The sequence below is a fragment of the Hyaena hyaena genome, unplaced genomic scaffold (assembly GCF_003009895.1).
Source record: "Hyaena hyaena isolate Hyena2069 unplaced genomic scaffold, ASM300989v1 scaffold_427, whole genome shotgun sequence".
Lineage (NCBI taxonomy): Eukaryota > Metazoa > Chordata > Mammalia > Carnivora > Hyaenidae > Hyaena > Hyaena hyaena.
In genome coordinates this window covers 680,627-695,648 of record NW_024081064.1, presented here as the reverse complement: position 1 = coordinate 695,648, position 15,022 = coordinate 680,627, and the positions used below count along the sequence as shown (strand labels likewise).

Genomic DNA, 15,022 nt, shown 5'->3' with positions numbered 1-15,022 from the left:
TACTTGGACTTCAGTGAGGATAGGGGCTGCGCTCGCAGGGGAGAGCTACGGAACACACACGTCAGGGAAGGCCTCGTAGAAGGGGTGGCATCTCATCTGAGCCTTGAAGACGCTGAGATTTGATGGGTGGGCGCAGTCTTCTTGGCGGGCCTGATGCTGGCGGGGCGCGTGCACGGTGGGGAGGTGCATAGGCAGCCCTCCTCCACGATGCGCTCAGAAAACAAATGGGTCGGCTGGGAATTTGGATACACGCAGGGGGACATTGGAGTTTAAGAGATCGGTGAGCTCTGTGACTCCTGGGCCAGCGTATGTGGATGTTTTCAGCGTGCAGCAGGCGGCTGCCAGAGCATGAGGCCAGTAGGGCAGGGGCTCTGTGGCCACGGGGGGACTCGGAGAATGCTACCTTCGCTGTCTCCGGGCTGGCTTGGTGCGGGTGCAGCCGGCAAGCGGGAGAGGTCCCGGAGGCCGCACCAGGACTGTGGCGGCCAGACTGAAGGAATCAACATGTTCCGCACGGCAGGGGACGCTGGGAAAGACCAAGAGCCAGACCAGCTGTGTGGCTCGGTGAGGGAGGAATCAAAGCAGATGCTCCAGCTTCGCACCTTAGGCTGCAGGAGGCTGGGAGAGGGTGCCGGGTGAGGGGCACCCTCAGGGTGGACAGTGTTTGGTTTTAGCTGCGGACGAATCCTCCCTGTGGGACTCGAGGGGGGTTCAGGAAGTAAGATAGGGCTAGACTGCTGTGACACAGGTGGTGAGGAAGGTGCCTCGGACAGACCTGTGCTCAGAGGGCAAGGAAACCAGCGACAGACGGCAGAGAGAGGGCCCATCCGCACAGATGGGGCGGCTTGGGAGAGTAAGGACAGCGTCACAGAAGCCTGTGGGGTGGTCAGAAGGTCCAGGAGAGGGACGAATGACTGTTCTCTAAGTTCTGTCTGCATCAAGAAGTATTTCAGCTGAGGGCGGAGGCAGGGTTTTACAGAGAGAAGGAACCTGGTATGGGGAGCGGAAGTAATTGGGTGCTGGTGACCCTGGGCCTTGCTCCCCCTCGCTGACCAATTGGGGCAGCTGGTCTGAAAGCTCGTCCCCAGTTTTAGGAACAGAAAATACAGTGTTTCAGCCCTGTGGTCAGGAGGTGCGTGTCCCTGTTGTAGAATAGATAGAAGTTTCTGCTTGTTTCCCACGCGGCTTTGCCTCTACATCAGGGCTGTCCTCAACCCCATGAGGCCTGAATGGATGAGACCTTTCTTCACCAGCAATAGAGAGTTTAAAGACAGCAGAGCCACGTTTTACGATGTGTGAGGAGAAGTTCGTATAACCCTGGATTCCTTGGTCCTGGCGGGACAGTGGCTGCTGTAGGGGCGGGGGGACTGGTTTGCTGTCACATGCACCCTTTCTGGAGGGGGGGGTTGTCAGTTGCAGCACATCCAGAGGAAGCCTCCTGAAGAATCTGGGGCACAGACCCGCAAGCAGGCAGCTGGTGGCGGGCTGGAGACACGTGCAATTCAGGATAGGAAGTCGGTGAGTTGTGAGAGTTTCTTGAATAAAGTGGAGTGCGTTCTGCAGTGGGGACGGAGAATAGGCGGCAAGGGAAGGGAAGCCGGAGGGGTTGGTGGGATGGGAGAGAGTTTTCTAAACAAGAGAGGATGGTCAGAGCCCCCCTGGAGACCGAGGCAGTGCTGAGAAGGCCATGGCCTAAAAATGGGCGTGATTTGAGTTCAGAGAACGTGTTCGGCCCCATGCCGCATGTCTCTCGGTGTCCTCAGGCCCCCGTGTCGGGCTCTTGGAGCAAGAAACGCAGTCCTTGGGCACAGGGACACTCTGCAGGAGGCAGCGTATGTATGTGCGTTGGATAGAATGAAAGCTCGCTCTTCCTGGCAGCGTATACTGAGTGGGGGTGTACGGCTGGGTGCGTGCACGGCCCTGTGGTCCACGGTGTCACGGAACAGGTCAGGTCCAGCCACACCCGGTCTCTAATGGGGTGGGGGGTGGTGGTGAGAGGCACTGGGGCCTGGAGTGCCCTGATTTGTCAGGTCTTTGCATTTTGAGAATGGGCGTGACCAACCGCTGAATCGGGTTCTCCAGGGCCCCTGGCACTGGGGACGGGGACTCTGAGAGCCAGAGACGAAAAGGAATGAAGTTTCCAACTGTCAGCCGCCAGACTCCGGTGTTTTCACTTGTAAAGACCCACAGAACCTGCTCTGCGGGCCCCCTCTTCATCCCCCTCCACTCCGTGACTCCACTCGAGTCTGGTGTGTTCGCTGCTCTTCCCTCTCCTCCGTGTGCCGGGGTGTCAGGCTTCTGCCCTGGACCTGAAAGCTGAGCGAGGAAGGTGCAGCCTCCCTGCCACACTGAGCCTCGCAAACCGGTCAGTGGTAGTTGAGTTACACGCGTGGGAGCCAGTGTCAGGAATCAGGCTTTAATTTGAAGGTGCGGGTACTGGGGAGGTGACTTCGTGGGACCAGGCGAGTTCCACTTCCTGGTGAAATCAGACAAGCTTTTGCCTTTTGCACCAACTAAAGTTAGCCCTTGGGAAGCCCGTGGTCTAGAAAGAGCAGAGTTAAGAGTGGTTAGGTCAGTCCCGGATTGGTCATTTTTGTGGGTGTCCACCGCGCACCCCGAGGCTCCTTCATGGGGTCACGTGAAGATGAGATGTGCTGGTGGGGCTGCGGGTACGGGAGGGAGGTGGGCTGCAGCTGCAGGCGGGGCTGTGCTCTGCGGGGGTGGGGGCTTCTGAGGCACAGTCACCATCATGGTCGCAGTTCCAGTCCAGAGGCAGCAGAGCTTGCTGGGCAACAGACAGATTCTTTATTTTCATCAAGAATTGCTGCTTCACAAATACTTCATCGTGGCTTCTGGGCATCAAGGGTCAGCCTCGAACTTTGGTTTCACCCGGCCGAAAATCGTCCGGGAAAGTCCTGCCGGTTTGGGCCCCGGAGTCCAGGCTCTGCCGTGTTGTTCCTCCGACATGTGCAGAGTGAGCTGCTGCAAGGCCGGTGGCCAGACCACAGGGAACGGGGGCTCTGTCTCTGTAACTGGACCGGAAGCTTCTCCTGTTGGGTCCTGGCTTCTCCTTGTAATTTGTGATAGATTGACATTTGTGCCATCTCGGCAGTCTCTCAGCTGTTTAGTTGAAACCAGGCGCTCAGAGCACCAGAACCTTCCGGGTTGTTGAGGCTGACTGGCTTTTTTGTTGTTGTTGTTAAGGCATGAGCTCATTGTTAGCTGGGCCCACTTAACACACAGCCGGGGTGACAATAGCTGCCGCCCCCCAGGAGCTGCACACGCTTCGGCTCTTCCAGTCGTGGCAGCTCAAATGCAGGTAGCATTCTGCCTTCTTACAGAGTGAGAAACTGAGCCTGAGAGGTTCAGTGATTTGCTCAAGGTCGCGCGGCCTGCAGGGGTCCGTGCCAAGTCCGCCACTGTGCCTGGGCCACCGTCGGTGGTGTCCTTCACCAAGGATCGATCCATCAGAGAAAAACCCCAGTCCTGGTTACCCCGGGCAAGCTGCGGAGATGCCAGCAGGGCAGCATAGGACTTCAGATACTTTATTTTGTAGATTATATATCAGTTGGTGCCATGAAGATTTTAATTTTAGCCTTTATTCTCACACACACACACACAGACACACACACACACACACACACACACACACACTTTTCAATCTAGATTTTGGAAAATGACCTTTTCAATATTTGCCTTCAAATAAAATATGAAAGGTACCAGCATTTACTGCCTCATTCGCCACTCTGTGGTCAAGGAGGAGGATTTGCGAAGGAGCTTGAGAGTGGCTGCGGCTAAACCTTCCATTTCCACCCTTCTCGAGTCCAAGGGTGTTTGTCCAAATACATGTTAGACTTGCATTCTAAGATCAGTGATACTGCTAAAGCTGGCACACATTTTGCAAATGACATTTTAAGAAAAATACCACTTAATAATGACATTTAAGAAATCAAGAGTTTGGTCAATGGTACGGGGGACTATGGTCTTTAATTTTGTATATATTTGAACATTTCCTTGATAAACAAACCTTTGTTGAAAATCAAGTTCCTTGGAGCAAATTTAAGAAACCGTATGGAAGGTAGAGTGGGCACCCCTGTCCTTATGATGCAGGCACTGCACTGACATTGACCCCACGTGGGAATCCCGCATGGGTGGGACAGGAAGTGGTTGTCTGCGACTTACCTGTCAAAGTCACTTTATTTATATGACGTGCGTACAGTGAAATTCACCCTCTCTTAGGTGAGCGCCACCTAGGAGGAATTGGACAGGCGCTGTCACGCAGCCGTTTCTGCAGTCGAGACAGAGCATTCCAGAACAGTCATCAAGGAGTAAACATTATTTGTTGGGAAGATGGAAGCTTGGTTCTTAATACACCGTTTTTGATTATTAATACCTGACTGGAGTAGAACCCTTTTAGGAGATTCTCTACTGTTTTCCAAGCTCGGATGCTACCTCCAGGGGGCGCAGTGGCACCAGCTTTCTGTCCGTGGCTGTGCGAGCTCATCCTCGAGCTCCAGGATTTAATCGTGTTTAAGATAACAGGATAGTTCTGAGCCCCGAAGGCACACAGGCACTTAGAAACCGTCTGCTCACTGATGGGGTGATCTTCCAAGTACATGTAGCAAGAACGCGTGTCTGCAGGGTTGGAATGGGGGCGGGGAGCCAGGTGGAAACCTTCTCCTAGGATTGAAGGTAGGAAGTGTATGCGGTCTTGAACAGACTCCTTAGAACTAAATTCCACATCGCTTTTCAGCCTTGTGGCTGAGATCAGGTAAAGTGTAGCAATAAGTCACAGCCACCAGTTAAATTTTCACCAGTGCTCGCCCAGGGATGGAGAGTTTTAAGTAGATGACTTCCTGAGTTCAGGTTTTACCAGATAAAAGCTTCAGGTCATCCTTTTCCCAGACCAGGGGTGGAGAAGGGTATTGTTAGGGCCTTGGCTGAAGTAAAGACGACCCCAGAGATCGTTTGTACTGACAGAGTGCTGGTAAGTTAGCTCTAACTGGGGAGGCCTCACTGACTTGGTTACGTGTGTGGCCTCCCATAGGAGCGTGAGGTGGCAGACGCAGGGACAGGAGAGAACATCTGTTTCCGAGATGTAAATCTGTTTTTCTAGTTTTTCTAGGAACTCTTAATCTCTCACCCCTCTACCACACACAGCTCTGTAGGGAGTATTTGGAGAGAAAGTTTTGACAAAAGACCAAAGGTTGGTTCAGTGGAAATAGCAGGTAGGTAAGCTATGAAGTCAGCAAGCTCTCTGGGTAGCGACCCCGCACGGGGCTCTCCCCGCTGCCCACGTACATGATCGGGTCTCTTGTTCTACCCCGTCGCGGAGCAGGGCCAGAGAGCTCTGTCACTTCAAAAAAAAAAAAAAAATGCACTTATACTTTGAAAAATGGTAATCTCCCTCCCACCGCCACTGAAAGTAGTAGTATGATAGAATTAAACAGTGTGAAAGGGTGTGGGGTGTTCCCGCCTGGCTACCAGTCCCGAGGGGCTCCCCAGCCCCAGTACCAAGAGTTTGTTACTGCATCTCTTTCCAGAGATCATGTAAGTAACTCTCTGTTTACAAGAACTCTCCTGTGCCCTTTTACAAAAGTTGTCCGTCTTAAAATGACGCCTTTCGGTATGAAATGAACCGTCCCTCCCTTTTTTTAAGCGGTGTCCTGGGGGGGGGGGCTCCCACACCTGTTCCTCCCTTTGTACAGGTGCCCTCGCCGTCACAGCCCTGCTCCTGGCCACGCTTTGCTCCCACCAGGAGCAGAGTGGTTTGGGCTGCTGGTCTCTTGTGTTCTGTAAAGAGCTTGAAGGAAAGAGCAGATGCAGGAAGCTCCCCCTTGGCCAGCAGCTCACTCCCCACGAGGCCCTGGCAGCAGCCCCACCCCCAGGAGCCCCGCCTCCGCGTCTGTGATTGGGTGCCCGGTGCGGGTGCGGCGCTGGCAGCCCCGCCCTCCCGGGTGCCCCGTGAGGCCCTAGTGGATTGTATCTGTAAGGAAAGCATTTCAGGGGCTACTTGATTGATGCCCGATGAGTCTACCTGCTCCTACAAATCTCTCTCTCTCTCTCTCTCTCTTTTTTTTTTTCTTTTTGGTAAGAATGAAGCCAAGAAAAATTAAGGAAGACGATGCTCCAAGAACAATAGCTTGCCCTCATAAAGTAAGTAATGCTAGGGGGAAGGGCTCCGTCGGGAGCTAAGAGATCTGTGCTTTACTCCCATCTCCTAAGTGAGGAGCTGTAATCCTTGGCTCCTCCATTCCGGAGGCTGTATTTGTGCTGTAAGTTTCTCTGTTCAGCAAAGGCCACTTAAATGCTACTAAGTGGGGTGCCAATGTTTTTACTCTCGTTATATGTTGAATATACAGCGTTAAGGATGTTCTTTCTCTTTCCTGGGTCATTAACAAGGCAGTCTTCAGACATTGGCTTGTGGCTCGCCTGTGACCTTTATGGAAATTTGGAAATTATTTTGGATTTTGCTAAAAGCAAGCCAAATAAACTTCATTTCCTGAACACTTTTCTTAATTTACCCTGTTAATTGTGTGTTGCTAGCGGGGTGCCTAATTGTTTTCAAATGTGGTTAGCCTTCCAAACAGCAGGATCGCCCAGAAAGTCCTCGGCCTTGGCCAGGTGGGTTTCGCACTTAACTGGATGGATGTGAAACAGAAAAAGAAGTACCACTGAGGCGAGGAGAAAGGGAAGGGGGAGAAATGTTTTGTGGAATAAAGAAGGTTTAAAGACCAGCAGCTGGGGGAGGAGCTGCCTTCCTGGCTCTCCGTGTTCGGCCTTTAAGGCTCTCACTGTGGAGACGCCGAAACGTGGAACTATTTCCTTTGGGGCCAAAAAGTAAATAAGCGGTTGAAAACATTACGCCTCCCCTGCCTGTGAGTCCCTGGCTTCTCTGTGTACTCCTTTCCCCGACGACGTTGTCGGCCAGTTCCATCTTCTAAGTGGGAACACAGCCTGAGGGTCAAAGCGGAAAAGCTGTGGCCCTCCCCTCCCTGTGCCCTCCTGGGTCGTGCCGTCTGCGCGCGCCCCCCCCCCCCCCCCCGCGCTCCCGGACAGCAACTGCAGAAGAAATGTCCCGGGAGCGCCGCGTGCCCGCGTCTCCTCTGGCAGCTCTCCGAAGCCATTTCCTCTGCAGTTGTCACCCCCTGGGGACCCTCCTGCTTTCTCTGTCAAGAAGGGGAAAGAGGCAAAGAGAGGAGAGGGAACAGTAGGCGATGGAGAAGGACAGCCCGCCCTCGCAGCGCAGGGTGAGGGGCCCGCCCAGGCTGGTGGCGGCCAGCTGCCCGTCCGCCTCTGTTTGTTCATCGGGGCTTGTGTTACTTTGGGGGGGCAGGGGGCTTATTGAGTGAGGCGGCTGTGGTGTGGCCGGAAGCCGGGGTGCCGGGTTCTGCTCCCAGCTTGGCTCCTACTGGCAGTGCGACCTCGGGCAAGTCTTAAAGACATCTCTGAGCCTCAGTTTCCTCATCTGTAAAACAAGGGTTGGCATTAAATGAGAAGGCCCTTTCCAGCTATCTGGTTTTTTTGTCTTAAATAATGTGATATTTCTACTGTAATCCTAAGTAAACTGTAAGGGGGGCTTGGGGGGTGGCTTTTTGCATCAGTGATGGCTGTTTAGTGGTTGGATCCTTTGTACCAGCTGCGGTGTGAACCACTAAGTTTCTCTCTCTGTTCAAAGGGCTGCACAAAGATGTTCAGGGATAACTCTGCCATGAGAAAACATCTGCACACCCACGGCCCCCGAGTCCACGTCTGTGCAGAATGTGGCAAAGCTTTTGTTGAGAGCTCAAAACTAAAACGACACCAACTGGTTCATACTGGAGAGAAGCCCTTTCAGGTAGAGCCAGCCCCCTCCCCTTCCGCGCCGCTTGCAGGTGTAGGCAGGGCCGGGTCGGGGAGGCGCAGCCCGGAGCCGCGGGAAACAGCTGGTGTCCGACAGAGCGCAGCGAAGGGCTGCCTGGGACCCAGGTCCTGGGGGCGGGCTGTAGGGGTGTGCGGGGCGGGCGGTGGAGGGGGGGGCTGAGGGGGCGTATTTCACGAGCAGAGGAAAGCAGGGTTGCTTGCATACGCCTAAAACTGCATTCCTAGTGCGCTCACGGGGCCTTGTAAGCAGTTTACTTTCTGTGATTGGCGTAAGCATGTGGAGTTCCTCATTGGCTGGGAACTCGCGAAACTTTACTGCACGAGAATAAGTATAGTTAATATTTTGTCTTGTTTTTTAGAAACTCGTAACGCGTGAACAAACTAGCAATGCAGCTCTAAAGTTAACACGGTTCTTTTTTTTCTTAACTTTTTTTAATGTTATTTTTGAGAGACTGAGCATGAGCTGGGGAGGGGCAAAGAGGGAGACATAGAATCAGAAGCAGCTCCAGGCTCTGAGCTGTCAGCACAGAGCCCCACGTGGGGCTCGAACCCACGAACCGTGAGATCGTGACCTGAGCCGAAGTCGGACACTCAACCGACTGAGCCCCCTAGGTGCCCCCTTTTTAACTTAAAGTAGTATCTGTCCCCAGCATGGGGCTCGAACTCAGAACCCCAGGATCAAGTTACATGCTCTCTGACTGAGCCAGCAGGGTGTCCCAACATGGTTCTTTTTGACACTTGACACCAGAACACTTCTAATCGTTTGTATTTTTATTACTTAGTTAATGTTGGTTTATATTAGAGAGTGCGCATGCACGCGCAAGCTGGGGAGGGGCAGAGGGAGGGAGACAGAAACCAAGGCAGCTCCAGACTTCAAGCTGTCAGCACAGAGCCCAACGCGGGGCTCGAACCCACGAGCCGTGAGATCACAACCTGAGCCGAAGTGGGACGCTTAACCGCCCGAGCCCCCTGGGCGCCCCTCCTTTGTATTTTACCATTTGAACCCTGTACAGAAGTCCTCAGGCCTCCACGTGGTACTGAGGGAGATTCTTGGCATTTTGTTGAGTGTTTGTCTTCCCTCGTAAGTCACAAGGGCCGTCCAAGGGTTCGGGAGTTGCCCTGTGACGGGCCAGCCCTCGGCCCCTGAGCAGGGAGGGCACGGTGTCCGACGAGGGGAGCGGGCTGTCCCCACGTGGCCACCTACACCCCCGGGGCCCGGGCGCAGTCTCAGCGGCTCTCTCTGGTCTCTCTGGACAGTGCACGTTCGAAGGCTGCGGGAAGCGCTTCTCACTGGACTTCAATTTGCGCACGCACGTGCGCATCCATACCGGGGACAGGCCCTACGTGTGCCCCTTCGACGGCTGCAATAAGAAGTTTGCTCAGTCGACTAACCTGAAATCTCACATCTTAACACACGCTAAGGCCAAAAACAACCAGTGAGAAGAAGCACGGAGAAGACCCTTCTCGAGCCCGGGGAGCCTCTTCCTTCTAGGAGCGTGATTGGGAATAAACACGCCTCTCCTTTGTATATTGTTTCTAGGAAAGAATTTTAAAAATGAATCCTACACACCTAAGGGACATGTTTTGATAAAGTAGTAAAAATTAAAAAAAAAAACTTTAATAAGATGAGATGGCTAAGATGCTCTATCTTGCTCTGTAATCTCGTTTCAAAAACACGGTGTTTTTGTAAAGTGTGGTCCCGACAGGAGGACAATTCATGAACTTCGCATCAAAAGACAATTCTTTATACAACAGTGCTGACAACGGGACTTCTTTTCACATTCTTATAAATACGAAGCTCACCTGTTGCTTACAATTTTTTTAATTTTGTATTTTCCAAGTGTGCATATTGTACACTTTTTGGGGATATGCTTAGTAATGCTACGTGTGATTTTTCTGGAGGTTGATAACTTTGCTTGCAGTAGATTTTCTTTAAAAGAATGGGCAGTTACATGCATACTTCAAAAGTATTTTTCCTGTAAAAAAAAAAAAAAGTTATATAGGTTTTGTTTGCTATCTTAATTTTGGTTGTATTCTTTGATGTTAACACATTTTGTATAATTGTATCGTATAGCTGTATTGAATCATGTAGTATCAAATATTAGATGTGATTTAATAGTGTTAATCAATTTAAACCCATTTTAGTCACTTTTTTTTTCCCCCCCGAAAAATACTGCCAGATGCTGATGTTCAGTGGACTTTCTTCGCCTGTTCAGTTACAGAAAGTGGTGCTCAGTTGTAGAATGTATTGTACTTTTTACCACCTGACGTGTACACCTCGTGTAACAGAAAGGGCAACAATAAAACAGCAATCCTACAGAAAGAATACGGCAGAAAAAGATCTGTAAGCACAGTCTTCTTTCCTTTTGTTGTCCAGAATAATTCTCATTCTTGAGCCTCCCAGAAATTGGAAGCTAAATAAAGCACCTGAAGTCTCCTTTACTTTTGCACTCAGCTTATGGTGACCTGTGATCGAGCAGCGCAGATACTTTAGTCCTTCCCACGCATGCTGAGCTCTTGAGAGCGACTAGGTGACAGGCAGCCCGAGTTAAGGAACTACCTCAGAGTATCCCCCACCCCACCCCACCCCCCCACCGCCCCCCGGCCAGGCCCGTCAGAGACATGATTTTGATTTTCGCTTCCCCGAAAAGCACGGCCCAAACAGCTGTGCCCTGGCCTGTGCGCACGCACGTGCTCAAAGCAAGCTGGCGAGCAGGGCAGGCACCGGGCACCTCTGCAGCTCAGAGGCGCTTCTGCTTCGGGGCTGCTGGTCGGAGAGCCATGGTTCCCGCATCCGGTGGAGTCTTTAAATGCTGGCACGTGCGGCACTGGAGCACCCGGTGGCTTTAATGTCACACACGTGCAGCTGGATACGGAGTGCAAATTGGCAGGGCGATTCGGTGATTAAGAAAGTTGTACTCAGTGAGTACTTTCCCTCTCACATTGTGACCTCCTAAATGCACCGTTAAATTTTTTGAATTTTACTTAGAGTCAAATATCAGACTCGCGAGACTCTTTTGTAAACCGCCACGGTGCCGCAGAACCGCATCGATTCAGACCACAAACACACTGTGTGTCTTTGTGCTTACGCTTGACTCTGCGCTGGCTGATCCCTGAGATGTGATTTCCAGGATGTCCAGGACACCATCAGGTCCAAAGGTAGCCCTGTCTCTTCCAGCTTCCCTGTCGCTCCTGTACAGGAAGGCTGGTGGCCTAACGACCGTGACCCTATGGCTCTCCGGAATTTTGAAGTGCCTTCTGAATCCTAAAGTGAAAATTTTAACTTCAGACACTTTTCTTTTATTCGTTCAGAATCTGTTATCCATTGGGTAGTGTGCTGGAAGTGAGTTAATCAGAAGACCCCAGCTGTTCCCTGGATAAGCCAGGCTTTGCTGAACCTGGCAGTCAGGAGAGAGGTAAGCCCGCGGCGGAGGTCCCCTCCAGAGCTGCGTGCCCCGGTGGTTCTTGGCCGGGCCTGGGGCCGAGGCCTCCGCCGATGCCCCTGGTGCAAAGCGCCCACACCTTCCCCCCCACCCTCAGGTGGCCTTGCTAGGAGTTGGGAGCCACGCCACCCCCGCCCAGCACTGCCACACGGGAGCCTGGGCCCGGCGCCGTCCTCAGGACTCCTGCCCGAGAGCCCACAGCAAGGCAGACTCGTGCCGCGCCAGCAGCCCCAAGAGCTGCGCCGTGACCTGCAGAGAAGCCAGGCTCCGGTGTGGAGCAAGGTCCCCCCTTCCTCTGTGCCTTGATCCCCATGGGGGATGCCTTGGTCATCTCTTCCGCCCCTTCCGTCTCTGAGTGAACAGTCGTCACTCCCCGTGACTCTCTGTCCGTGTGTCTTCGCTCAGGCTGCAGAGTTCATTGCCAGCAGGAATTTGATCGGGGGGCTGAAGACCCCGTAGTGTCCCAGGCTCCTCGTTGGTGGTGATCTCCGTCCCCCAGAGTGTAGGAAACTAGTCCGCGAGCGGCCATGTTAAGAGTAGCAGTGGTTCTCATTGGCTGGAGCCCAAACCCGTTTTGCTTGTGAGAATTTATAATTTGCTAAAGATGTGATTTACTAAAATTGGAAGTGGTGTTCTAACAGTGAGTCACTTGTCTCGAGGATTAATCTGATTTGTAAGTAATACCGATAGACCTATTTTCTTACATCCCAGCGGAAACAAGTGCGTTTCCAGCGTATGTAATATAAAAACTAGAGGATACGTTTACACTTAACAAGATGTTGTTTTCTATTTTTGGATTTCTTATTAGTTCCCCCCCTTTTTGGTAGTGGGGCTCAGGGGGAAGCATAATATTTGTATAAAGAACTGTCACCCCAGAGTGACCTTTATTTTCCAAGGTGACCTTGAACTCACGCTGTTGGTTTCATATGGTGTCTGTGAGCTGTGCCTAGATTTGAGGCCTGAGAATTTGAGGAGAATCAAGATTTCTCCCCCTCCCACCCCGCCATTCGGTTTCCACGTGCAAGCTCTCTTAAATGTCACTTGCTTTGCTGGATTTGAGTGCAGTGACGGCCTTTTGACAGCATAGTGTCTCAACACCGGCCGCTGTTCCCAAGCAGAGTTCCCAGCTGTCACTTCACGGGGGAGAGTCCCTTCATTCGGCAAGAACCTAGGGAGACCGGCGGTCGGCCGAGCGGTCGCTGCAGTGCGGTGAGGGGGCTTGCTACTGCCCCCGCCCTGCCCGGCCACACTTAGCTACTGTCACCCACCTCGGAACGGGTGGCCCGGGCGCAGGAGCCCCTTCCTCGCCCTCCCAGGGACCCGATGAGCCCGCCCCGCGCTCTGCCCAGGCGGCGAGAATCCATCGTTTCTTGTCTGACTCCTCTGTGGCCTGAGACGAGCATGGCTTCGGAAAGCCACGTGTGACCGACTGCTCTTTGAGCACCACCAGGAGCAGGGACCCCAGGGGCTGGTGTAGGGGGAGAGCAGAAGCTGTTGATGCATTCGCTTTGTGCCACAACCCTGCCGTGAGGCTTCCTCCTAGCTGCTCTGCCGGCCCCGCCGGAGCCAGCAACCTGCCTGTCGTTGGGTGGTCTCAGACGCCCAGCCCGAGGGGCACTAGGTGCCTAGGGTCACTCTAGTTCGTAGCCCTTTGTCCTGGTGTCTCAGCATTAGTCAAGTCCAGCAGGTGATGGCAGGTGCCTTCCACCCAGACTTAACCCCGAGGCGGGGGAGGAAACCCAGATCCCAAGCCCCGCCCCCTTACCGCTCCGCCCACGAACTCCACTGCCCCCTGACTTACCGGCCTTGGCCACCTTTGTCACTGCTCAGGTGTGCAGGTCCCCTGCTTGCCTGGACGGTGTGGGCGCAGGTCCTTCCAAGCAGCAGCATGAGGCTCCTGGCTTTCCCCTCCAAGCCGGAGAGGATGCTGGAAGGTGCCAGAGGGTGTCTAAGCCGGGCCCGAGTGCAGCTGGAGGGGCTGGCATATCGCCGGCTTGCTGCCTCCGCTCCCCCCACAGCAGCCGGAGGGGAGTATTGGAATGGAACGTGGGCTTCGGTTAGGTCGGCAGGCAAATCGCACTTCCTGCGAGCAAGTCACCCTGCTCCCCATGTTTCTGACCAACGCTCCAGGAGTCTGCAGAGGGTGACGGGCAGGATCACGTTCGTCTAGGTCAGCAATGATTGATTTTTCCGCAAAGCGGCAAGTTTGATCAGATTGACTGCCTTTCATTCAAGACACTCAGCCACCGTAAGAAACGGCATGGGGGTGTCGCGGGGAGGGGGCACATGCCGTGCTGTCGTCTGGCTGCTGCTCTATCTGGGGGCCACACAAGGTCCACATACAGAGTGGAGGGGAAAGGGCATCGGTACGGAACAGAGTAACCTTGTGTCTACAGCATCCATAACTGTTAAGAGGCTCTATTGTCTGCGGATGGCGATTGGTCAAGCCATTTTCACAGAACAGTTCTGTTTCTATTCACTTTCTGGAAACTTCCATAGGCCCTGACTCAAGGACTTAGCGTTGTGTCTCATGTACATCTTTTCTGAAATGTTCTTTGCCATTTCTGGAATTGTCCTTGGTTTTTCCTTAGCTCATAGGTCATAGATGCAGAAATATTATAGTATTTAAGGCATCCGCATCAAGCATCAGATGGCTTTGCATCCAGAAAAACATTTAACGATAACTCCGTTCTAAGCACCACGCATGTGTAACATGGCTCTATAAAGTATAATAAACGCATAACGTTGTTAAGCTTTTTAACGCCTGTGGTTCTTGTTTGTCCCTTGGTCCTCTGAGCCGCCTCTCCCCAAGCCTTCTCACCCGGTGACCCTGGCTGCACGCTGCCCGTGGTGGGGGGAGTTAGGGGGGAGGCTCCTTGTGGGTTTGAACCCTTGTGGGTTCTGGCATAGGGGTGGAAACCCACAGGATTCCCCACTCATGCTGGCAGGAAATGCTTTGTGAACATGACCTCTGTCCGCTCCAAGAGGGACTCACGGGCCAGACTTCTAATCAGGGCCTCACCCACTTCCCGGAAAGCACAGCCAGACGAAATCCTCCTGGCCCAGCGTTCGTTCCGGGAGCTCCGATGCCAGAGAGAAGAGCTCACTGCCCGGGACAGACTTAAACACTCGATAAACTATACTGAGAGCTCTTTAGGATTTGGTCAATAGCAAAACGCAGGGCAGTATCTTCTTGCTCTGCCCTAGCTGGGGCCCTGGTGTCTGATGTCCTGATCAGGGACATTCGTGTCCCTCCTTTTCTGCTAATGATGGAAGGGGCTGCTGACAGTGCTGCCGAGGTGGCGAGTCCCAGGCCCGCCTGAGACCCGGAACTGCCGAGCGAAGGCTTGAGGCAGAGCTGAGCTGAGGGGCGGCGGTGGTGAAAGATGGTGCGTGTGCATCTCCGGGTTTTAGGTGGGAAGGAGGTGAGGTCGTGGGGGGCTGTGGAAGTATTTTCGGTGGGCCCCCCCAGATAACAGTGAGGTGCTGTTCCTCCTTACCCCTTGTCGGTATCTCCAGCTGGCCGTGGGGACACTGGCTGAGAACCTAACTATGCCCAGAACCATGCCAGGCGTCGCGAGCACCCGTTCGCACCTCCAGACCGCTCTCGGAGGTGTTCTGCAGCACGGCCCTGTGTCAGGGGCGAGGGTCATCGGTGAAGGTCCGGCAGCAGGAACTCAAAACCCAGGCCCGCCTGCCTTCCTCTTGCCACTGGG

General features: G+C 53.4%; 1 protein-coding gene across 1 annotated transcript in view; it reads left to right on the top strand.

Annotated features, from left to right (window-relative positions):
- YY1 (YY1 transcription factor) overlaps positions 1 to 14,062 on the top strand; it is a 33,223-nt gene extending 19,161 nt beyond the window's left edge. Inside the window, exons 3-5 of the mRNA XM_039252933.1 lie at positions 6,096 to 6,156; positions 7,679 to 7,837; positions 9,121 to 14,062. Coding sequence (XP_039108864.1) covers positions 6,096 to 6,156; positions 7,679 to 7,837; positions 9,121 to 9,303 — 403 coding nt within the window. The 3' untranslated portion in view covers positions 9,304 to 14,062. The remainder of the gene's footprint in view (positions 1 to 6,095; positions 6,157 to 7,678; positions 7,838 to 9,120) is intronic.
- The last annotated feature ends 960 nt before the right edge of the window (positions 14,063 to 15,022 follow it).